At 37.4% G+C, this 24748-nt stretch overlaps 1 protein-coding gene across 1 annotated transcript in view; it reads right to left on the bottom strand.

Annotated features, from left to right (window-relative positions):
* LOC126260764 (kinesin-like protein KIF17) overlaps positions 1–24748 on the bottom strand; it is a 187392-nt gene that overhangs the window by 47909 nt on the left and 114735 nt on the right. Inside the window, exon 5 of the mRNA XM_049958103.1 lies at positions 11388–11527. Within this exon, the coding sequence (XP_049814060.1) occupies positions 11388–11527 (140 nt within the window). The remainder of the gene's footprint in view (positions 1–11387; positions 11528–24748) is intronic.

Below are 24748 nucleotides of genomic sequence, written 5' to 3'. Positions count from 1 at the left end.
TTGTGGGGTGTACCACTTGTTAGTATTTAGTTGCTTATGAGTAATATTACTCTGGTACCTTTTGGTTACCAAGGGGCATGTCATTTCTACTATATGCTTGATCTCTGTCAGGAAAATGGAAAAACATTTATTAATTGTTTTCTTGTAATCCATTACATGAATCCAATCCATTTCATTTAACTGGTTTATCATTTTGTTTACGTTGGATTCACCTAGAATTCTATATGTCACTTCTCTCTCTGTAGAACTGAAGGCTGACTTTTCTATTTGAAGCCATAGCCCTGCATGATCTGATATTCCTAATTCTGTTACATCACACTGTATGGAGTCTCTTTGTACATTGCTAATTATGTTATCAAGGCATGCGTTCAGTCTAGTGGGTTTTTCATTGAGACAGTAATAGTTTAATGACTTCAGAGTGTTAATCATATGAATTACATTTTTTCTCTTTGCCCTAATATCTATGTTAATCAAGGCATATTCTACTAAGGTCTATAACTGAGTAATGCAATTTAAGGTTACTTTTGACATATATTGAGACCCCGCCATGTGTAATACTTTTTCTGCAGTAGCTTGTAACTAACTAATATCCAAGAGGAACACACAAGTCTATTTCAGTGTCTCTCTCTCTTTTTTTTTCAGCACTTGCTACCTTAAGTCCTCAATTATTTGCTGGACGTATTTGAATCTCTGTCATCTTCTTCAACAGTTTTTGCCATATACAGCTCCCTTTAGTACTATGAAGGTCATTCCCTCATGTCTTTACAGATGTCCTATCATCCTGTCCCTTCTCCTTGTCAGTGTCTTCCATATATTCCTTTCCTCTCCAGTTCTGTGCAGAACTTCCTCATTTCTTACCTTCTACCTAATTTTCAACATTCGTCTGTAGCACCACATTGCAAATGCTTCAATTCTCTTCTGTTCTGGTTTTCCCACAGCCCATGTTTCACTACCACACAATGCTGTGCTCCAGACATGCATTCTCAGAAAATTTGGCCTCAATTTGAGGAAGAATTCTTCCTCAAATTGAGGCCGATATGTGATATTAGTAGACATCTCTTGGCCAGGAATGCCCTTTTTGCCATTGCTAGTCTGCTTTTGATGTCCTCCTTGCTCCATCCATCGTTGGTTATTTTACTGGCTAGGTAGCACAATTCCTTAACTTCATCTACTTCATGATCATCAATCCTGATGTTAAGTTTCTCACCTCATGAGGTAACCTTACAGGATATGGACAAAAGGAAATAAAGTAAAAGAGGCATAATAAGAAATAAAACTAATATTTTATGAGAAATGGGAAGATGTATGTCATTGCCTAGGGTGACTGGAGTAAATAAGCTATCAACAACTGTATCATACGCATATACACTGTAATGGTAGAAACGACAGCAACATTATTCAAACCAAAGGGACTGTAACTTTAATTAAATCCAAACAATTTAGATGACCATGATCTTTAACAAAATGAATACCAGTTGGCCATAGCAACCAGGTCAACAATGAATATTATTCACGTGTTGGAGTATGTTCTTGGCACGTAAACCATGAGAAGATAAGCCAACTACAGAGAAGATTTTTGGCGAGCGATTTCAACGGCAATGGGTGCTGTGACAGCTTCCGACGACAACACTTCATCGCTTCACAGTTGGCGGCAGTGCAGCTGTGTACAGCAACGGCTATACAGCAACAGTCTGAGACTGTGCCACACACAAGATAACATCAGCAGGGCTCTGCAGCAGTTGGTACGTCAAATTAGGTGATCTGTACAGTGTACTTCCTCCAGAATCTGTGTGTAATTACTTAATTTGCAATAACTGACTGTGATTGACACTGACAAACATTGGGTGATGGTGGAAATATGTTAATAAATAACCAAAGTTTTTAGTGTGATACACACTTTAAGTTGTACAGTAATTTAAAAATATGTATATCATGGCTTTAGCGGAAATTCTAGATAAACTTAAAGCATCAGAAAAACTGGAGGAACTATCTCAAAACAGTAAAAGTCATGCAGATAAACCTCATAAACTATCTCAAATTAATAAAAAAGTTAGATGATTTACCCACAAAAATAGATAAAATTTCCAAATTAGAGGAAACCTTAGGCTAATTTACATAAGGAGTTTGAAATGAAAATAGTCAAGCATTGTGATATAGTTAGACAAGAAGTGAAAATACAGTTTAATGATATAAATGATGACACAGTTAGAGAAACTATATGCAATCAAATCTCAGAGATGCAAGATATGGTAGAAATATTATAAGTGAATAAAAAACTTATTGAAATTGCTAGTGATCCATATACTTTAACTAATTTGGAGAAGCATCTAGAAGAAATGAAACCGCAAAAAGTACACAAAAAAGTAGACACTACTAGCTGACTGTGATATTAATTATAAGAGTGAGTTACAAAAATTATGGAAGGAATTAGAAAACACTAATCACGAATGTAGAAGAAAAATAGCTAAAGCTAACATGGGATTATCTCCAGAATTATTAGAATAATTACAAACACAAAAAGAAATATTATATAGTGGGTAGAACAATCTGCAGAAGGTTTGGTTAACCTGAATAAAGAAAGAGGCCATTTCAATCATACAGAAAATTAGAATACAGGAAATGGAAATACAGGACATGAGGGAGAGTGCTATCCATTTAAATTTTCCAGAAAAAAAAGAGAGTAATTTTTGTTGGATAGATATGAGAACAAATAAAGATCACAATAGAAAGAGAAATAACAGCGAAATGAATAATTCAGAGGTTTCTGTAGTCATGACCCAAGCACCATTGACACTGCAGTAAAACAGAATGCATCTAAGGTCAAACAAAGCACAGATGCAAATAATTATCCAATAACAGTAACGAAAATGGGCAACATCCTGGGACATGAGCGAAAATTCAGGATGTAACAAAACTATCATAGGACCATACACTGAAAAATTAATTGCATTCACTCATAAACACATACAAGAGAATGGTTACTACAAGAAGATAATATAGAAGAGGAGGTGTAATTAAAACCAATAATCAGGGAAAAGGCATTACATATAAATGTAGATATTTACATAGACTCAGGGAGCAAAATTTCATTAGTTTCTCAAGAATACCTGCACACTCTCACAAAGAAAAATAAATGTCCTATATTACCACTGACAGGAGCCTATACCACAGGAATAGTTGGTAGTAAAGGAAAGCAAATCAGAGAAGAAACTCGGCTCTCATTAGAGATCAGTGATGTTGAATTTAATTAGTAGTATCCAAGGTGAACCAACATATATTGTTAGACCTAGATTGGCTATTAAAATATAAGTAAAACTTGACTTTGATGACAAAGTGTTATATTAGGCCAAGGAAGGCTCTAATCACATTACACTGCTTAGAATAAATAAGTTGCTAACTAACACGGATTTATTACTAGTTGCCACTGCTCAGTTTGTGAATGATGAAGAAGAAACAAAATCTGGAAGGGTGTTAGGAACAAATAAAGATTACATCTCAGGAATCCAACATATTAACTGAAGAACAACAACATAATTCATATATGATCTTAAAGAAATACAAGAATGTATTTTCTGAAAAACCAGGAGTGATTAGCAATAATGTTTGTTAGTTTAAGATAAAAAATAAGGAACTTTTTTTTTTTTGGGGGGGGGGGGGGATCCTTACCCAGTTCCCATAAGTTTAATACCAGCAGTGTATGAGGAAATACAGAAAATGGTAGAAAATAGGGTACGAGCTTATAACAACCCTTTACTTGTAGTAAATTCGGCAGCCGAACACCCTGCATGGGGTCTCCCGGCCAACAATGCCGTACGATCATTTCATTTACTTGTAGTAAAGAAAGCAGTGGGAGGAGTGCAATTAGTGTTAGATGAACAGGTTTTAAACAAACATATAGAGACAGAAAGAGACAGAACTGTACCTACTGGTGATTTGTTAATGAAATTTGAACAAGGAAGGTATTTTAGTTTAGTTGATTTGACTGCCAATTATTTGCAGGTTAAATTACATGAAAATTCACAAAAGTATGCTGTGTTCCTTTTTGATGGAAATACTTATAAATTTAAAGTGTTACTCTTTGTGATAAATATTTCAGTATCAGTGTTCATAAGAGCACTAGTTGAGGATCATGGTAAAGAATTGCTACAAGAATTAATTATTTATGTAGATGATGTGTTAATAGTATCAAGGATGTGGGAAAAACATTGTGAATTATTAACTAAAATGTTAGAAAAGTTTCAGAAAAAGGGTATCACAATGAAGTTAGCAAAATCGCATTTCGGAAGGGAAGAACTGAAATTTATAGGACATTTAGTAGAGAGAAGGGAATAAGACCAGATCCCAAAAGAATAGAGGCTGTCAAAGACAGTCTGGAACCATGAAATTTAAAACAGTTATGATCACTTCTGGGATTAGTTGGATTCTATCATCACCATATAGAAGGCCAACCCATGATCAATCCCAGGTTATTATCATTTCTGAAACAAACAACAAAGTGGATAGGGATGTAGGAGCATCAAAAGCATTCAGAAATAATTAAGCAGGCATTGGTAATTGCACCAGTTTTATCACATCCAGTAGTGCTTCTGAATATGGTATTGTGTGTGAACTGTTCCAGGGTGAATGGAATCCTGAGTTAGGAGATCACAGAACAACAGCGTTCTCTAGCAGATGTCTTGGTGAACATGAACTAAAGTATACAGTGACAGAAAAGGAATTGTTAGCTATTGTAAGGGATGTAAAAAAAGTCTGATACACTCATTTGGGGGTCCAAGATCATAATATATTCAGATCATCAGGCATTATCTTTCCATATGGAAAGTTGGTTATTGCACGACAAATTAATGTGATGGGGATTATTCCTACAAGGAGACCAGATAGAAATTAAATACATAAATGGTTCAGAAAATACAGAACTGGATGCATCATCATGACTATCTTAGGGTATAAATGACATAACAAGAACTGAAGGACTGGGAGTAATATTCAGTATTAACTTCTTGAAAATTAAGTTATATAAATGATGGAGTAAGACAGTAAGCATTAAAAATAAAACAAGATAGAAGAACAGGTGTTTATTGTAAGAAAAAGTTACAAAAATGTGAGAAAATGCCAATGTTGGTAGAAGATAAATCTATTTGGATGATGAGGGAAGAAGCATTATTTTGAAAGTTATGTACTATTAATGCACAGTAAAGCTATGTATTCCACAAGCCCCAGAAAATGAATAAACACAATTCTTACATAAGGGATACAGACATTTTTGCATGTGCAAATGTATTAAGCGTATGAGTAAGTTTTATTATTTCAAGAACATAAGTCGAAAAATAAGAACTATAAGTTAAAGATGTTAGCAACCAAGTATCATACAAGATGTATCATACAAAACCAAAGGCTCTGTATGATCTTACATCAGCAGATGTTTTTGGACAACTACCAACAGGAAGAGCAGGAGTAACATATATTTTTGTCTTAGTGGAATGTTGGTCAAACAATGGAAAATTATTTCCTACAAAGAAGACAACCACAAACACTATCATAACCTGCTTAAAAAGTATTTTGTAAATATAGGAAAACTAAAAAGATTATTGACCGACAATGGATCACAGGTTACGAGTAACAATTTTAAAGAATTTTTAGGTTGGAAAGGAGTTAAATATGTACACATACATCTAAATACGACCCATAATCAAATCTGTGTGAGAGGTCTGCGAAGGAAATTGGTCATTTATGTAGAACATATTGCTCTGATGAACATACAACTTGCATTCAGATGATTCCAGAGTTCTATGAAATACTGAACAAACTACCTCATATGTCAATAAGATTGTCCCCTGTTGAACTATTAAATAAGAATTTTATCAGAGAACCTTTGCTATAGCTATTTAAAAGGCCATTATCAAAAAAACATAGATCCTTAGGGAGTTTATTAAGATAGTAAATGACAATTTGAATAGGCAGGCAGTATTAAGAGTACACAAATACAATTAAAGAGCACAAATACCATAATTTAATGTAAATGATTTGGTACTAATAAGAGAATATTGTCAGAGTTAAAATATAAAGAAACAAAAAATAAGTTTTTCCCAAAATATGCTGGACCTTTCAAAACAATAGGGACACCACATCCCAAATCAGTATTTCTGATCAATCCCAGAATGGGATGCAAAAATCTGCCCTCTTGCAGATTAGATGGGGTGATGGCAACCGTGTTCTGAGTTAATTACTTCATTTCCTTCCATTTTAGTTTTCTATGAGATAATTTCTTCCTCTTTAACTATTCTGAGATCTGTCAACCTTCTCTTACTATTTTAGAGGAGGAGGAGGAGGAGCTTAGTGTTTAGCGTCCCATCGACAATGAGGTCATTAGAGACGGAGCGCATGCTCGGGTGAGGGAAGGATGGGGAAGGAAATCGGCCGTGCCCTTTCAAAGGAACCATCCCGGCATTTGCCTGAAGCGATTTAGGGAAATCACGGAAAACCTAAATCAGGATGGCTGGAGACGGGATTGAACCGTCGTCCTCCCGAATGCGAGTCCAGTGTGCTAACCACTGCGCCACCTCGCTCGTCTATTTTAGAGAGATTTAGACAACATGAAGGGTATTTATTAAAACTGTACAGAGATATCTGTACTTTGTAAACATAAATATACCATAATCTTTGTTATTCGTTGCAGGAAGATAAAGATTTACTATAAAAATTGAAGAAAATGCTAGAGTACAATACAATTAGGTATTTATTTCTATAATCTTAATAAAAATGACCCCAATACTTTTATATATTTGATATAGAGGAATTCGTATTTTTTACCATCCATATAAGTAATAGGTTGGATTTTATATATGTTTTATAGGGTAGGCTGTCTACTGGAATGAGTAACATATTTCTAAGTACAGAAGTACCAGTCACATGTGGGATATACAGGGTGAGTCAGGAGGCAAGGTACATGCTTTGAGGGGTGGTAGTATTGGTGATTCTGGACAAAAAAATTCATATGGATGTATGCTCTGTTCCAAATGGTTTCCAAGATAGTTATTCAAGAAAAACTTACAAAAATTATATCAAATGTGTTCCATCTTGGAAACCATTTGGAATAGGGCATACGTCCATATGAAGATTTTTGTTCAGAATTACTAATACTATCACCCCTCAAATCATGTACCTTTCCTCCAAAAATGACAAAGTACTCACACGATTGTTAAGATCCACAAAGGTGATTGACAAAGACATTAAGACAAATGACAACAATTAAATGATGACTATTGTATGACTATCAGATCTCTACTGCTTATCCATAGGGGTGGGTTAGGAACAATTTTCGGGATCTGCAATAGTGAAGTTGTGACAGTCTGTTCTGTAGGGAATGCCAACCATCTTCTCTCTTCAGCATCACAGTCTACAACCTTAGCAGAAGGGGAACCTTGGGTGGGGGTGGGAACAAAATCTGTCTTTGGGGTGTATTGTCTTTTTCTTCCCGGTCCTACACTTTCTTTTCTTTTTTCTTCATTAGGAGTACCAATTCTGTCCTCTCTCTTACCATGTACATATATTGCTATCACTGTAACCCTTCTCTTATCTGCACTGTATAGTGGAAATGACACCCTGGTTCCACAGGTAAAGCCGAGAGATCACAACAAAAATGACACAGAAACACAGACTAATTATTGGTTTCATTAACATGTTCAGTTTCCTCCAGTAAGCTGAATGGTTGGAGCTGAAGCTATTAGAGAAACTTATGTAATGCATAAACATTAAACGGTTGAGAAGTAGGATTGATGAGAGAAAAGAAGGAAGTAAGAAACCAAAATTTTATATAGATTTTGGGTAAGATTACTTTGCAGAGGAGTATCTTCAACATTAGAAATGGTAAAATCCCTATGGTCAGAGACTAGGTATAAGATTGTAAGCATGAAGGTGGAGTGTATCCAGATTTGTAGAGAGGTAGGAGGATGAGAGGGTAGGTTTACCTATGAAAGAGGGAACCTATACCTAAGGTCACACAGATCTAAGGAAGGAAGGACCTAAATGACTTTCTTTAATTACATATCCATGTATATGGATATATATACACAATGAAGGAGCACTTACCTTGTGAAAGCAATGCAGCACATTCAGTGTATCTGACCAGACACTTAGATGAGAATGCAGCAAATATAGAAATATAAAACTAAGAAAGTAAACTAAATGAAAGCAGGGAAGTGATCTCCAAAGTAGTTAAGGCATATGGACTTAGCAGGACTTGGTTCCGTAGACTTTCCCTTCTCTAATGCATGTTAAACAAGAACAATTCTGAGATTTGTAAACATGGAAAGCAAGATAAGATGAATTTTTTTCAGAGGCGCATGTGTAACACATAAATAATAACATGTTGAGAAATAGGAGTGATCAGAGAAAAGAGGGCAGTAAGAAATTAATATTTTACACAGGTTTTGGATAAGGTCACTGTGTGGAGGAGAAATCTTCAATATTAGAAATTATAAAAGCCATATCCTCAGAGATTAGGCATATGGTTGTAAGCATGAAGGTGAGGTGTATCCAGATATCTAGATTTATAGAGAGATAGGGGGATAAGAGTGTAGGTTTACCTAGGAAAAAGGGAACCTATACATGAGGTTAGGTGAATCTACAGACGAAAGAGAAACTGCCTCTGGTTTAATTACTTTACTTGTATGATACTGTCTTTCTGAAGTAAAAAGACAGAAATCTTTACACGGTCAGAAACCAAATGGGTTTATGCCCTGGTGACTAATGTAAGAAAATTGATGATGACAGTGTGTATCAATCTGATGTTGAAAGAAATGCAATGAATTTAGGTAACTTGAGACCTCAATATAAAAGTGAAATTAATCTATGGCTTGCTTATAAAATAAGTGACTCTGTCTCTAGCTGTGTAAGTTATTCCACACAACATATTTCACCTCAATGGGTGAATCTGTAGGGGTGCATGTTGCTGTAAAGCATGGCCTCACTCCCACTTTCCTTTTAGTAGACCAAAAATGCTTTGCATGTTTGTTGGAATTTATGTGCAGATGTGAGAAAGAAAAATGCAGGGACACTGCAGAAAGTGACAATGGATGCATAATTTGGACTGGCCAACGAAGTGTCACTTGCACTTTGTTGTCAAGCGTTGGGGTTGCTGTGGACTCCAAAGAAAAAAGGGGCCTGACAACAATGGTCAAGCACTAAAGAAAAATTAATGCTGTTAACGACTCTATGCCATGCTATCAGGAGTTAAGAATGAACATATGGTTTCAGTAAAGCACTGAAGCATCATGTATAAACATATTATCTGAAAAGCTTTGTTAATTATCAATTGTTGTGAGTTGATTACTTATTTGAATATAAAGAATTGTGGAAACAATGTTTTGTGATTTCATAGTGAGTTATTTAAATGTAGAAGCTCTCTTATAGCCCTCATCCCCCTGCAATTGGAAATGAAGTCAGTGGTTACATACGTGGCATGCATAGAAGGACCATAAAATCAAGAGAAAACAAGATAGTGGCTGGAAAATTCAGAAAAGAAGGTAACTGTTATTACACGGAAATGATTAAGGACTTCGCATCTTGCAATATATCAAAGATTTAAAGTCAACCGACAATAAGAAGAACACCCCAAAGTGAAATACTCTGAAGGGGAGGAGGAAACAAAATGACACTTCATGGGTCGATGGAGTATGTGATGTCACTGCAGCCATTACAAAAATGAGTCAAATTTTTAAAGAACTTGGCAATCAGTATGATGTTGCTTCATGCATTATGGGCTGGATGTATGAACTAATTCAGTTGTCTATGGTGTCATAAAGCCATTCTATCCCCTCCTGAGGCAAGCTGGCCCACAACTGTTGCAAGTGGTCCTTCATATCCTTAAACTGCCACTGGAATGGAGATGCCACCCAAAATGGTCACACACACGTTTCATCAGAGACAGATTTGAGGATCTTACTGGCTACAGGAGAACCTCAGCCTCACACAGACAGCTCATAGAGACATGTGCCATGTGTGAATGAGCATTGTCCTATTGAAAATTGCACCACACTACACATGAGACTGCAGTACGTCCATGGGATACTGTTGTGCCATCAGTGTGCCCTCAACCAGTACCACTTATTATCTGAAGTCACACCCAATAGCTCCCCACTCTGTAGCACCAAGAGTATCCTCACTGTACCTCTACAAAGAATAGGATCTCTCCATAGGTCACTGCCATACTTGCCAATAATGGTCATCTGGGGCAGTGCAGAACAATAATTTGTACCAAACACAATGAGATGCCATCCAGCAGCACTCTATGGATCCAAGTCACAGCATTGTTCCAGCACAGCCACTGTGTTGTGTGCTATGATGGTATCACTAGTACACAAATGGGATAGTAACTCTAGTCCAGCTGCTGCCAGTCTCTAACCAATAATATGGGATGGTATAAAATGTTTCAGGGAGTCTAATACTTGTTCTCACTGGCAGATGCAGATGAGATGGGATGGGATTATGATGTGCTTGGTGCACAATATGGTGATCATCCATTGCAGCAATCAGATGTCACTGACAGAAATTTGACAACTATGCTTACTTCATATTCCCATGTGGTCCAGCATTGGGCCACTGTCACATCCAAATGTCCCACAAATCTGGATATTGCACAAACTAGCAGTGAACCATATGAAGACCCTTAATGAAGTCTGTTTCCCTTAATGAAGTCTGTTTCAAACTTGTCAGGTAATGACGATACTGTCTCACATGAGTATGCAGCATCTTCGTGTCCATCACAGTGGTCACTTGACATACGACATTGTGCCTCTCATGTGCCCTATCGTGCCTACAACAACACTTAACGTGAACAACACTAAGGCACTCTAATGGCCATTCTACCTGCCACAGAGAATAGCAATTCTCATCATTTACATACCAGCTGATGGTGTGTATGTATACACAGTGACATTGATGTCCAATCATGTCTTCTGGGTGTTTTACATTTTTTGCCAGACATTGTGTGGTGTAATTTTATATAATGACTCATAAAGGCCACAAGTCTCTTACAATTTTCTTAGGTTGTACTGTAGTGAGTTGTTTCAGATAACTTTTTTTGAAAGAAAGTGTAGACTGTATTGGACTATTTATATCTCAAATAGCATGGATAGATATATACTTATCTCAAAATATCTTGAAATAATTTTCTGATGAAAGTTCAGAAGTCAAACAGTGAAAAGCCTTCTTATTTGTCAGATATGTACTGTAACCATGGAATTTTATCTACACCACTATGCTGCTGCTGCCAACGATAGTATAACAAATTTATATTCAGGATCAAATGTTAAATTTTTCATTTATGGCCTCCTACTATAATACTAAAACATGTCATATTGTCTGCATGATAAGCTGAATTTCCTTACTTGCAATAACCTCGTTAATTTTGAATCGCGATATGGTATATACTTTGATTTTCCATCTACCAATGATGATATCACATTTCCTAGAGCTGACAATGAAAGATTTATTTTTGTAGCTTCCTTCAGTCTGTCACCTGTTGTTCCTGCAACAAAGAAAAGTAGTTGTATTAATGTACTTAAGCAAAGTGTAATATAAGAAACTAAATAGTGACATAACAGAAAATGAATAATTCCAGTTCAAACAACATGAAACTTGCCCTCATGCAAAGTTATGTGTGCTCCCGCACCCACCCTCCCATCATATCAATGTTTAAATAGAAATTCATCAATGGAATAAAATGAGTTGTCAAGAAGAAAAGATTTTAAGTTAGATTAAATACATGCTGCAGCACTTGTCACACTTTTTAAGATGTTAGGCACATGATCAGAAATGTTTATTGCTGCACACTGAACTCCTTTCTGGGGCACTGACAGCTTAAATAATGGGATAAAAGGTAATTTTTCCTCTAGAGTTGTGTATAAAGATGTCACTCTTCTTCTCCAATGTGGTTAAAAGCAAAGACTTTTCCACACCACCTATTTTTTAACAAGCATTCCAGTATGAGCTGCCAAAGATGGTGATTATGTGTGTGTGAGGTGTGCTTGCTTGTGTGAATGAATGTGTGTGTTTACTTTTCTCAAGAGTACTATGACCAAAAGCTAAGTATGTAACAGTCTTTTCATTGTGCCCATCCACAACTGAGCTTATCAACTTTACGATAAGTAGCAATGCATCCTTTTCCTTATATTGTTGATATTCCAAGCTAAATTTTCCACTGTTTGTTTTTTAACCAACTAGTGATAACTATTTTAAGTGTTGCTCTGTCCGGAGTGTACCATGGGTATCAGTCAATAAAAGCACAACCAGCTTAATTGCCATATGCCATTAGAAACAATGTGTTGATGACAATGGTTTTGTGAACAATGGTTGATTGTATGTATGGATAGTAGTCCATAGTGCATAAATTCACTCATTAATTCAGTGCTGAATGACCAAAAGAAGTGTGAAGCCACATCAGTTAGAATCACAGAGTTAATTGAAGAGTGCTCATGTGAGTTAAGTTCTATCTTAAGTTATTTGTGTAATCAATCTCTTATCAGCGGAACATTTCCAGAGTGGCTAAAAGATGCTGAAGTTAAGCCTCTTTTCAAGAAGGGGGATAAAGAGATACCATCAAATTATCAACCAATTGCACTTTTCCGGCTTTCTCAAACATATTTGAAAAGGTTGTGTTCAAGTGTCTCCTTAAGCATCTGATTGCAAATGATATATTGTCCAAATTACAGTTTGGATTTCTGAAAGGTTCTGATACAGAGAAAGCTATTTACACTTACAGTGAGAATGTACTTAATTCATTAGATAATAAATTACAGGCTACTGGCATTTTCTGTGACCCGTCAAAAGCCTTTGACTGTGTGAACCACAACATTCTCCTAAGTAAATTAGAGTATTATGGTGTCACCGGCAATGCTGCGAAATGGTTTGAGTCTTATCTAACAGAAAACAAAGGGTGTCGTTGCGAAATACCTGTGCAGTAAGCAGTCAGTCTTCATATGACTGGGAATTAATTACATGTGATGTTCCTCAAGGTTCCATTTTGGGTCCATTGCTTTTTCTTGTGTATATTAATGACCTCTCATCTTTTAGATTAGATTAGATTAATTATTCATTCCATAGGCCCATAAAAGAGGGAATCCTCCTAGGTGTGGAACATGTCAGATAAATACATTACAAAAATGTAATTAGAAAAACTTCAGTTTCATTAATTTTAATGATCCTCAGCCGATAAACAGTAAAATTATGTACATGAATTAAATGTAAACTCCTAATATTTACAGGTTTAATACTTACATCTGCTTTCATTAAATCCATCATTCACACATTTGCTAGTTTCTTGGCTATTACAACCAAGAATTGTCAAAAATTAAAGTTATTCATTTCAGTGATCCTCAGTTAAGAACAGTCAGATTATGTACAAGATTTAAAATTAAACTTCCACTATTTACAGACTTAAGACTTACATTTGCTTTCCATACATCCATCATTCACACAGTAGGTAGTTACTTGGCTGTTACAACCAAGTATTGTCAAAAATTAAAGTATAATAAATTTTCATTAAAATGGTCTACTGCACTTGTTGAGAAACTCATGGATGGAACAGAGAGAGTTAGCCACCAAAAATTCTTTTAAATTATGTTTAAATTGTGCCTTGTCTGAAACTAAACTCTTAATGGTTGCTGGTAACTTATTGAAAATATGCGTTGCTGAATACTGGACTCCTTTCTGGGCAAGAGTAACTGATTTTAAATCTTTATGTACATTTTTCTTATTCCTAGTATTGATACTGTGTACTAAGCAATTAGTTGGAAAAAGATATGTATTATTCACAACAAACTTCATTAAGGAATAAATATACTGAGAAGCTGTGGTTAATATGCCCAATTCTTTGAATAGGTTTCGAGATGATGTTCACGGATTTACACTACTCATTACTCTTATTATACGCTTCTATACTCTAAATATTTTTTCTCTGTTTGTGGAGTTGCCCCACAATATGATACCATATGACATAATGGAGTGAAAATAAGCAAAATATGCCAGTTTTTTTATATTTATATCTCCTATATCTGACATCATTTGCATTGCAAACACAGACTTGTTTAGGCGCTTTAGCAGTTGGTTAGTATGTTGCTCCCAACTGAATTTATTATGAAGTTGTAATCCCAAGAATTTTACACTCTCAACTTCTCCTATTTCCATGTCATCATATTTTATACACACACCAGAAGGAAATCTCTTGGAAGTTCTGAACTGCATATAGTGGGTCTTTTCAAAGTTTAATGTCAGTGAATTGGCTATGAACCACTTATTAATGTCAGTAAAAATATGATTAGCTGTCCTTTCTAAATTTATACATCATTTTACTATTTATTGCAATGTTTGTATCATCTGCAAATAAGACAAACTTGGCATCTGGTAATGTAACAGATGACAGGTCATTAATACACTCCTGGAAATGGAAAAAAGAACACATTGACACCGGTGTGTCAGACCCACCATACTTGCTCCAGACACTGCGAGAGGGCTGTACAAGCAATGATCACACGCACGGCACAGCGGACACACCAGGAACCGCGGTGTTGGCCGTCGAATGGCGCTAGCTGCGCAGCATTTGTGCACCGCCGCCGTCAGTGTCAGCCAGTTTGCCGTGGCATACGGAGCTCCATCGCAGTCTTTAACACTGGTAGCATGCCGCGACAGCGTGGACGTGAACCGTATGTGCAGTCGACGGACTTTGAGCGAGGGCGTATAGTGGGCATGCGGGAGGCCGGGTGGACGTACCGCCGAATTGCTCAACACCTGGGGCGTGAGGTCTCCACAGTACATCGATGTTGTCGCCAGTGGTCAGCGGAAGGTGCACATGCCCGTCGACCTGGGACCGGACCGCAGCGACGCACGGATGCACGCCAAGACTGTAGGATCCTACGCAGTGCCGTAGGGGACCGCACCGCCACTTCCCAGCAAATTAGGGACACTGTTGCTCCTGGGGTATCGGCGAGGACCATTCGCAACCGTCTCCATGAAGCTGGGCTACGGTCCCGCACACCGTTAGGCCGTCTTCTGCTCACGCCCCAACATCGTGCAGCCCGCCTCCAGTGGTGTCGCGACAGGCATGAATGGAGGGACGAATGGAGACGTGTCGTCTTCAGCGATGAGAGTCGCTTCTGCCTTGGTGCCAATGATGGTCGTATGCGTGTTTGGCGCCGTGCAGGTGAGCGCCACAATCAGGACTGCATACGACCGAGGCACACAGGGCCAACACCCGGCATCATGGTGTGGGGAGCGATCTCCTACACTGGCCGTACACCACTGGTGATCGTCGAGGGGACACTGAATAGTGCACGGTACATCCAAACCGTCATCGAACCCATCGTTCTACCGTTCCTAGACCGGCAAGGGAACTTGCTGTTCCAACAGGACAATGCACGTCCGCATGTATCCCGTGCCACCCAACGTGCTCTAGAAGGTGTAAGTCAACTACCCTGGCCAGCCAGATCTCTGGATCTGTCCCCCATTGAGCATGTTTGGGACTGGATGAAGCGTCGTCTCACGCGGTCTGCACGTCCAGCACGAACGCTGGTCCAACTGAGGCGCCAGGTGGAAATGGCATGGCAAGCCGTTCCACAGGACTACATCCAGCATCTCTACGATCGTCTCCATGGGAGAATAGCAGCCTGCATTGCTGCGAAAGGTGGATATACACTGTACTAGTGCCGACATTGTGCATGCTCTGTTGCCTGTGTCTATGTGCCTGTGGTTCTGTCAGTGTGATCATGTGATGTATCTGACCCCAGGAATGTGTCAATAAAGTTTCCCCTTCCTGGGACAATGAATTCACGGTGTTCTTATTTCAATTTCCAGGAGTGTATATACAAGAAACGATAGTGGACCTAGTATGTAATCTTGGGGAACACCACATGTAATTTCTTCCCAGTCAGAAGATGTCTGATTGCCTACTGCTGGAGTGTTACGTAATGACACCCTTTGTTTTCTATTAGTAAGATATGACTGAAACCACTTTGCAGCACTACCAGTGACGCCATAATATTTTAATTTACCGAAAAGAGTGCTGTGATTCACACAGTCAAACGCCTTTGACAGGTCACAGAATATGCCAGTTGCCTCTAATTTGTCGTCCAATGAATGAAGAACATTTTCGCTGTAATGTTAGTGTAAATAGCTTTCTCAATATCAGAACCCTTAAGAAACCCAAACTGTGAATTTGACAGTATGTTAGTTTCACTAAGGTGCTTAAGTAGACACTTGAACATAACCTTTTCAAAGATTTTTGAAAAAGCTGGTAAAACTGAGATCGGTCGGTAATTTGACGGCATTTCTTTGTATAACTTCGGCATATTTAAGCCAGTCCAGGAATGTTCCTGTGACAAGTGATTGATTACACAAATAACTTAAGATATGACTAAGCTCACATGAACACACTTTTATTAACTTTGTTGATGTGTTATCATAACCACTAGAATGCTTTGATTTCAATGAATTTTATGATGGATTCTATTTCTTTGGGTGAAGTAAGTGTCAATTCCATTTTACTGAGATTGCTTGTGTGCACTGGTCTCAGATATTCCATTGCATTATTTACTGAACCTGACAACCCGATGCTATCAGTAACAGAGACAAAATACTTGTTTAAATGGCTTGCAACATAACATGCATTTGTTACCAGGGTTTCATTTATTTTTAGAGCTATTTGTTCCTCCTCATATATCCCATATTATTTTTATTTTATTGCTGGATGGATTTATCTTCTTCTCATAATGCCAGGTGTTTAGATTTCTGGATAACCTTCTTCAATACTTTTCAGTAATTTTTGTAATGAGCTATAATGCTAGTACCAAAGGTGTCCCTACGTATCAGATAGTGTTTCCTTTTTGTCTCACATGATATCTTTATCCCTTGTGTGATCCATGGTTTCTTATTAGACTTCTGCTTAATTTCAGTTACCTTCAGGGGAAAACAATTTTCAAATAAAGTGCTAACTTTATTAATGAATGTTTTGTATTTTCCATTTGTGTCTTGGATGCTGTAAACATCCATCCAATTTATTTCTTTGAGCAGTCTCCTAAATTTCTCAGTTTTTGACTGTTTTATTGGCCTTCAGTACTCAGTTCTGATAGATGTTTTACCCTGACAATTTTCAAAATTTAATGTTAGGTGTTGCATGTCATGGTCAGATAGCCCATTGCCAGATGCTAAGTTTGTTTTGTTTGCAGATGATACAAACATTGCAATAAGTAGCAAGTCAAGTACAGATTTAGAAGTAGCTGCTAATCAAGTTTTCACTGACATTAATAAGTCAATTCTTCACCATTAAACTTTGAGAAGACCCACTATATGTAGTTCAGAACCTGTAAGAGATTTCCTTCCAGCATGAGTATAAAATATGAAGACAAGCAGATCGAAGAGGTTGACAGTGTTAAATTTCTGGGATTACAACTCAAAAATAAATTCAGTTGGAAATGGCATGCCACAGAATTGCTTAAGAGCCTAAACAAGTTTGTATTTGCTGTGAGAATAAAGTCAGGTGTAGAAGACATAAATATAAAAAAACTTGTGTGCTTTGCTTACTTTCATTCTATCTACTTTCATCTTAAGAAGGTACATCAAAGACCCTAGGAATATTAGAATGTTTAAAAATCTAATCATTATGGTTAAAAGATAATGGCTTCTTGCTAAATGAAAACAAAACCCAGACACTTTACTTTAGCCACAAAGAGATTCCTAACTACCAGGAATTAGAAACTGTTAAATTTTTAGGTGTTACTATTGACAATAAATTGATGTGGGAACCACACATTAAAATATATTGGCTAGGCTTTCAAGAGTTATTTATCTAATTAGAAATTTAAAAAGACATATTCCCAATGACTATGTGAGATCAGCATATTTTGCCTTCTTCCAAAGCATCACCTCTTATGGAATTTTACTGTGGGGTAGTAGCTGTCATGTAAATGACACTTTACTTTTACAGAAGAAAGTAATAAGAATAATAATGGATTCTGATAAAACAGAACACTGTAAACCTCTGTTTATTAAATTGCAGTGTCTTACAGTAGTAAACTTATTCATCTACAATGTTTTAATGTACATTAGAAACAATATGTCTAATTTTGTGTTGAGAAGTGATATTCATAGCCATAATACTAGAAACAGAACATCTGTAGACGTACCATATCATAGATTATCAAAATCGCATAACTCTTACCTAGTTCTTGGACTAAGGATGTTTAATAGACTAAGTGCTGACTTTAAAGAACTGCCTGTAAATATCTTTAAAGCTAAATTATACAAGCTACTAGTGAACAATCCGTTTTACACCACTGATGAATTCTTTGAAGATGAAAATACTGTAATCTAATGTGTACCTATTTTATGTAAACCAATTTACATCGATATAGTAGTTTATGTAGAAATATATGCTCTTGACTTTGTCTATTGCTGTAATCAGCTGAATGACAATAAAATTATTATTATTATTATTATTATTATTATTATTATTATTAGTCTCAATCATGGGACACTGTTTACAAGGAAGATAATGTAGATAAGAAAACTTCAGTATTCCTTGACATACTGGGTCATCATTTCGATATGGCCTTTCCATTAAAACAAATCAAAGTACAACATTCAGCCAGAAAAACTGATAACAGGTGGATCACGAAGGGTAGAGATCACTCTATGAGCAGAGCATTAAAACAGATGATACAAATTTCCACAGTTATTTCAAATATTACAAGAAGATACTTCATAAAGTAATAACTGAAGCTAAACGACTAGCAAATAAAGCATTACATAAATGAGTCTGATAACAAATGTAAAGCAATGTGGGATATTGTCAGAAAAACTTTACAAACTGACATCAAATAAAAAACACCGGAATATCTTCAGCACAGTGGCCAACAAATAACGGACATCAAACATATCTGTGATACATTTAACAAACACTTTTCAGGAATAGCTAAAAGCCTATCATTTGGTTGCTCTTCACCAACAAAATCCTATGCTCCAAAATGTATAAGACCTGACAAATCAATTTTTCTAATACCTGCAACTTTGAAAGAGGTTCTGCTAACTATTAGGAATATGAAAAGTTCCCTCTCGTCTGGCCTTGATGGTCTACCTGCCTATGTAATAAAACAGACTGCCAATGAAATAATACAACCACTCTGCAACATAATCAACTGCTCAATGAATACTGGAATTTTCCCTCAAGCTCTCAAAACCTACAAGATAGTTCCGTTACACAAAAAAGGGGACAAACATGAAGTCAACAACTACTGCCCCATATCCCTTCTCCCAACTGTGTCCAAAATAATTGAAAAAATTGTATATACCCGTATAATGTCCTTTGTTGTAAACAACTCCCTACTAACAGCACAGAAGTTTGGTTTTCGTACAAATAAATCAATCAATGAGGCTCTCTTTTCGTTTAGTGATGAGACAATAGAAGCATTTAATGAAAAACATTATGCTTCTGGACTTTTTATTGATGTGACAAAAGTATTTCATCTAGTCAACTACACACTACTACTCCACAAACTGGATGCATATGGTATAAGAGGAGTCTGTAATGACTGGTTCCAGTCATATCTATCAAACAGAGGGCAGCTGGTAAAAATAGCAACAAATGACGAAGAACAGCCCATTCAGATATAATACCAGTCACATCAGGAGTCCCACAGGGTTCAACCTTAGGCCCCCTCCTCTTCCTTATCTTCATTAATGACCTCCCAGAACACCTACCCTCAACAGTACCTGTGTTATTCGCTGATGATACAAACCTCCTCTCTTGCAACATTTCTCCACACCAGGTGAGAGCTGACCTAGTTGACAGCAGTGAAAGGCTCCTTTATTGGCGCTATGAGAAAAAACTCCTACTTAATATGGAAAAAACGACTCATATGGTCTTCTGCCCATCAAACAACCAAACATCACATATGGAACCACTAATTATGGGCAAGAAAGTTATTGAACAAGTCAGTCAGACTAAATTCTTAGGTCTCTGGATAGATAACACACTGCAGTGGAATATCCACAGAGAGAAACTACTGTGTAAATTGAGTAGCTTATGCTATGCCTTCAGAATTCTTAGCCAAAGCTGTGACCTGACCACCATTAAAACTGTATACTTTGCACTAGTGAACTCAGTCCTCTCATACGGCACTCCATCCTGAGGGGCAATAAATAGGAAAATATTTGTTATGCAAAAGTGAATTGTCAAGGTCATGTTAAGATTGCCACTGCACACACCTACCAAACAAATCTTTAAAGAACTCGGAATATTACCTGTACCATGTATATACATCCTAGAGACTGTTTCATTTGTCAGTAAGAATCTTCATCTCTTCAAAACAAATATAGACAGTCCTGATCATGACACCCACGGTGTAAGCAACATTCATCTAGATAATCAGAGACTCAGTAAATGCCATGATGTTGTGAGGCACATAGGCAGCATACTTTATAAAAATTTACCTAGCTCAGTAAAGAATAATAAAAACTCATTCAGGAAGAAAGTTAACAATATATTGCTCCAGCATTGTTTTTATTCTGTTGCTGAATTTTTGGAGACCAATTTATGTCACGTGTAGCTTTAATTTAGTCTAATATGTCAATCTTGAATGACTGTAATGTAGATATGTGTGTTATGTATTCTGTCATATAGTCAATGTAAGAAAAAGTATTATGCTTCAATGATTCATTGCTGTAACTGTATCCCATGCCATGAACATGATTTCGTGGATAAATAAAATAAAATAAATAAAATTATGTCAAATGGGATCATATTCTGGGGCAACTCATCAAACCGAGCAAAACTTTTTAGGGTGCAAAAGCTAAGAATCATTTGTGATGTAAATTCAAGAACATCTATGTAGAAACCTGTTCAAGGAACTTTGTGTTCTAACCACTGCTTCTCAGTATATTTATTCCTTAATGAAATTTGTTGCAAGTAATACATGTCAATTTCCAACCAATAGCTCAGTCCACAGTATCAATACTAGGAATAAGAAGAATCTACATAAAGGCCTAAAATCACTTACCTTGGTCCATAAAAAGGGCCAATATTCAGGAACACACATTTTTAATAAATTGACAGCAACCATTAAAAACTTGGTTTCAAATAAAGCACTGTTTAAACAGAGTTTGAAAGACTTTTTGATAGGCAACTCCTTCTACTCCATAGATGAATATCTTAACAGAGACTGTTAAGTCAGCTTAAGTAAAAATATATGTTAGATTTCAGTTTTGACAACACTTCATCACAACAGTCAAGATTAGGTATTTTGCGTATTATAAATTTATTAATAGTGGATAACAGTGTTGCATTCTGACAGTGTGTTAATTCTGTAAATATTAGCTGTCCCAGTTTACTGCATTGTATTAGCTTATTTTCGACTATCTCCTGACAAATGATCGGGGTAGTAAGTATTATATTCAAATGTTTTATGTTTTTATGTCATATTTTCTGGCATGTACCACACCCATGACAATCATCTCATTTTTTGGGTCTATGGAACGAAAACCGAATCACAACCTTATGACAGGATAGAGAAGCCATTGTCTCACGTGTGTAACTTTGCTGACAACAATGTTCATATTTAGTTGTTATAATTAAAGTGCAGCTACTCATTAAGTTCCAATGTGGACTGTAATTATCGTATTGCAACAAAATGAGGAAGATGTGTTGACGAGTTACTATGGAACCAATATACACAGGAAAAACCTTAGTTCCAGCTGTGGCCACCAGATGCAAATCTGGCATTGTACACTGATTGTATTGTATGATGGTATGACATCCACACTGTCATTTGACAAGCCAAAACATAAGTGAGCAGTATGTATATTGAGCAGACAGACAGTGGGCTGTTAGTAAAACTGATTTATGTGAGTGGCAGCAATTACAGTGCTGTATTGATAAAGTATTGCTCACTGAAAGGTCAGAGAAGAGGTGATTAAATGGTTTAAAGAAGATGACAATGAAATTTGAAAACACGGGTGAGTGAGTGTGGCACCTGGAAGAGGAAGATTTCCTAGCCCAATGGAGGTTGTTGATAAGGTTGCTATTGTTATAACTGACAGTGCACCATGTGCTAGAGTCACGAGATTGTGTGTGCCACAGTTAACAATAAAGAAAGTTTTGCTGCCTATTTTACACTGGTATCCGTAAAAGACCCAGATTGTGCAGCATCTGGAATCTCATGATCCACAGCAACATTCTGAATTTGCTCTTCAGTTTCTGTCATAGATTGAAACTGATATGTGGCCAAACAATATTCTATTGACTGACAAGGCACGTTTTACACTACAGGGTGCAGTAAATACATAGAACTGCTGATATTGGATAATGTGAAATTGTGTGTTGTTCACAAAGAAACACTGTACTAACCATATGTAAATGTGTGGTGTGGATTCACAAGTACCTTTATTCTCATCCATTCTTCTTTGAAGAGAATACACCAACAGGGCCTGTTAAGCATACTGTGACATCTGCATGTTATCAAGACCTCGTACACGGAAGACAGCAGCTGTACGGAAAGCACTGTTTTCGTGCAAGATGTCGCTCACTCAGTGAAGGATCTCGAGGCAACTTTCCGCAAACGTGTTATCTCCAGAGATTTTCTAGATGCATGGCCTGCAAGATCACCTCATCTGAATCCACGTGACTTTTGGCTCTGGGGATATCTACAAAAAAGCATTTACCAGGGATGTGTTAAGTCTCTACCCGATCTGAAGCGGAATGACTGGACAAACAGTTCATAAAGTAATGAAAAAATAAATAAAAGTAATTGTCATGAGGGAGTTTCAAACATGGCTCGTCCACATTACAGTCCAACACTATGACGACATAACCACGAACGTAACCACGATGCCACTGCTGTCTGTCTGCCCCCAAATATTGCACTTCTTGAATTTGGAAAATTCACTGTTACTATTTTCCTTTTTTTTCACAGTTCAATACACCTTCTTCCTGTTTTCATGCCTGATCTGTTTTCAGTTTTTGACGGGCTGTCCACTGGGCCATTTTACCAATAAATCTGATGGGCGTGTGGTGGGGAGTTTCTCATGTAAGAACATGATGGTACACACTGATGACAGGATACAAGTAGATCAAACACTACGTGAGACAATGCATCCACTTGTCAACAGCAATGTTGTTTGGACATGGAGGAGATAAAGAGAGACAGGGACATGCATCGCTCAGGCCGCCCAAGGGCAGTGCAGTGGATGACCAATACCTACAGATTATGGCTTGGAGGAACCCTGACAGTAATGCCACAATGTTGAATAATGCTTTTCATGCAGACACAAGACATCATGTTATGACTCAGACTGTGCGCAATAGGTTGCACGATGCGATACTCAACTCCCAATGTCCATGGCGAGGTACATCTTTGCAACCACGACACCATGCAGTGCAGAACAGATGGGTCAACAACATGCCGAATGGACCACTCAGGATTGGCATTACATTCTCTTCAGTGATGAGTGTCGCAAGTGCCTTCAACCAGACAGTCGTCGGAGACGTGTTTGGAGGCAACCGGGTCAGGCTGAATGCCTTACACACACTATCCAGTGAGTGCAGCAAGGTGTAGGTTCCCTGCTGCTTTGGGGTGGCATTATGTGGGGCTGACGTCCACCACTGTTGGTCATGAAAGGTGCCACAACAGCTGTACAGTACGTGAATGCCATCTTCTGACCAATAGTACAACCATATCGGCAGCATATTGGCGAGGCATTTGTCTTCATGGATGACAATTTGCGCCCCCATTGTGCACATTTTGTGAATGACTTCCTTCAAGATAATGACATCACCCGACTGGAGTGGCCAGCATGTTCTCCAGACATGAGCCCTATTGAACATGCCTGGGATAGACTGAAAAAGGCTATTTATGGACGTCATGACCCACCAACCACTCTGAGGGATTCACACCGAATCGTCATTGAGGAGAGGAACAATCTGGACCAACAGTGCCTTAATGAACCTGTGGATAGTATGCCATGACAAATACAGGCTTACACCAATGCAAGAAGACATGGTACTGGGTATTAGAGGTATCAGTGTGTACAGCAATCTGGACACCACCTCTGAAGGTCTTGTCGTATGGTGGGACAACACGCAATGTGTGGTTTTCATGAGCAATAAAAATGGCTGAAATGATGTTTATGTTGATCTTTATTCCAAATTTCTGTACAGGTTCCGGAACTCTTGGAAGCAAGGTGATGAAAAACTTTTTTTATGTGTGTAGTTAAACTATGCATTGGTGCATTTGCTAAACCTTTTATCTTTCTAATTTGTCCATAACATAATAATAGCTTCGTATATTTCTGTGAGTTGATGTTGTGCTGTAATTGTTCACAAAATTTATTTGCCCACTAAATGCAATTTTTTATTGTATTTCAAAAACATGCTTACCTTATCATAAATACAATCATGTGGTAGAAAGAGCTAATTATCTATTTATAATAAATACGGAATATTTCAAAATTTCAAAAGTTACTTTTTATAATTATCTACTATAAAACGGGAGTGTGAGGTCGCGTGCAATTTTGACATGTAAGGGACTGCCCGATGGCAGGACCTCGGTATCTCTCAAAAGAATGAGCACATGGTCATCGAACGTCACTATAGAAACGTCGTTCACTCATTGCGGAGGCACGCTGAAGGACAAACTGATAGTAGGTGTGTATGTGTCTCCAATGTTGGAGGTGAGGGCGTGAAACCTGTGCAGGGTGAAACAGGGGG

The sequence above is a fragment of the Schistocerca nitens genome, chromosome 5, assembly GCF_023898315.1.
Source record: "Schistocerca nitens isolate TAMUIC-IGC-003100 chromosome 5, iqSchNite1.1, whole genome shotgun sequence".
Taxonomy (NCBI): Eukaryota; Metazoa; Arthropoda; class Insecta; order Orthoptera; family Acrididae; genus Schistocerca; species Schistocerca nitens.
Note: the sequence above shows the minus strand (reverse complement) of the source record. Positions and strands in the feature narration are given on the sequence as shown.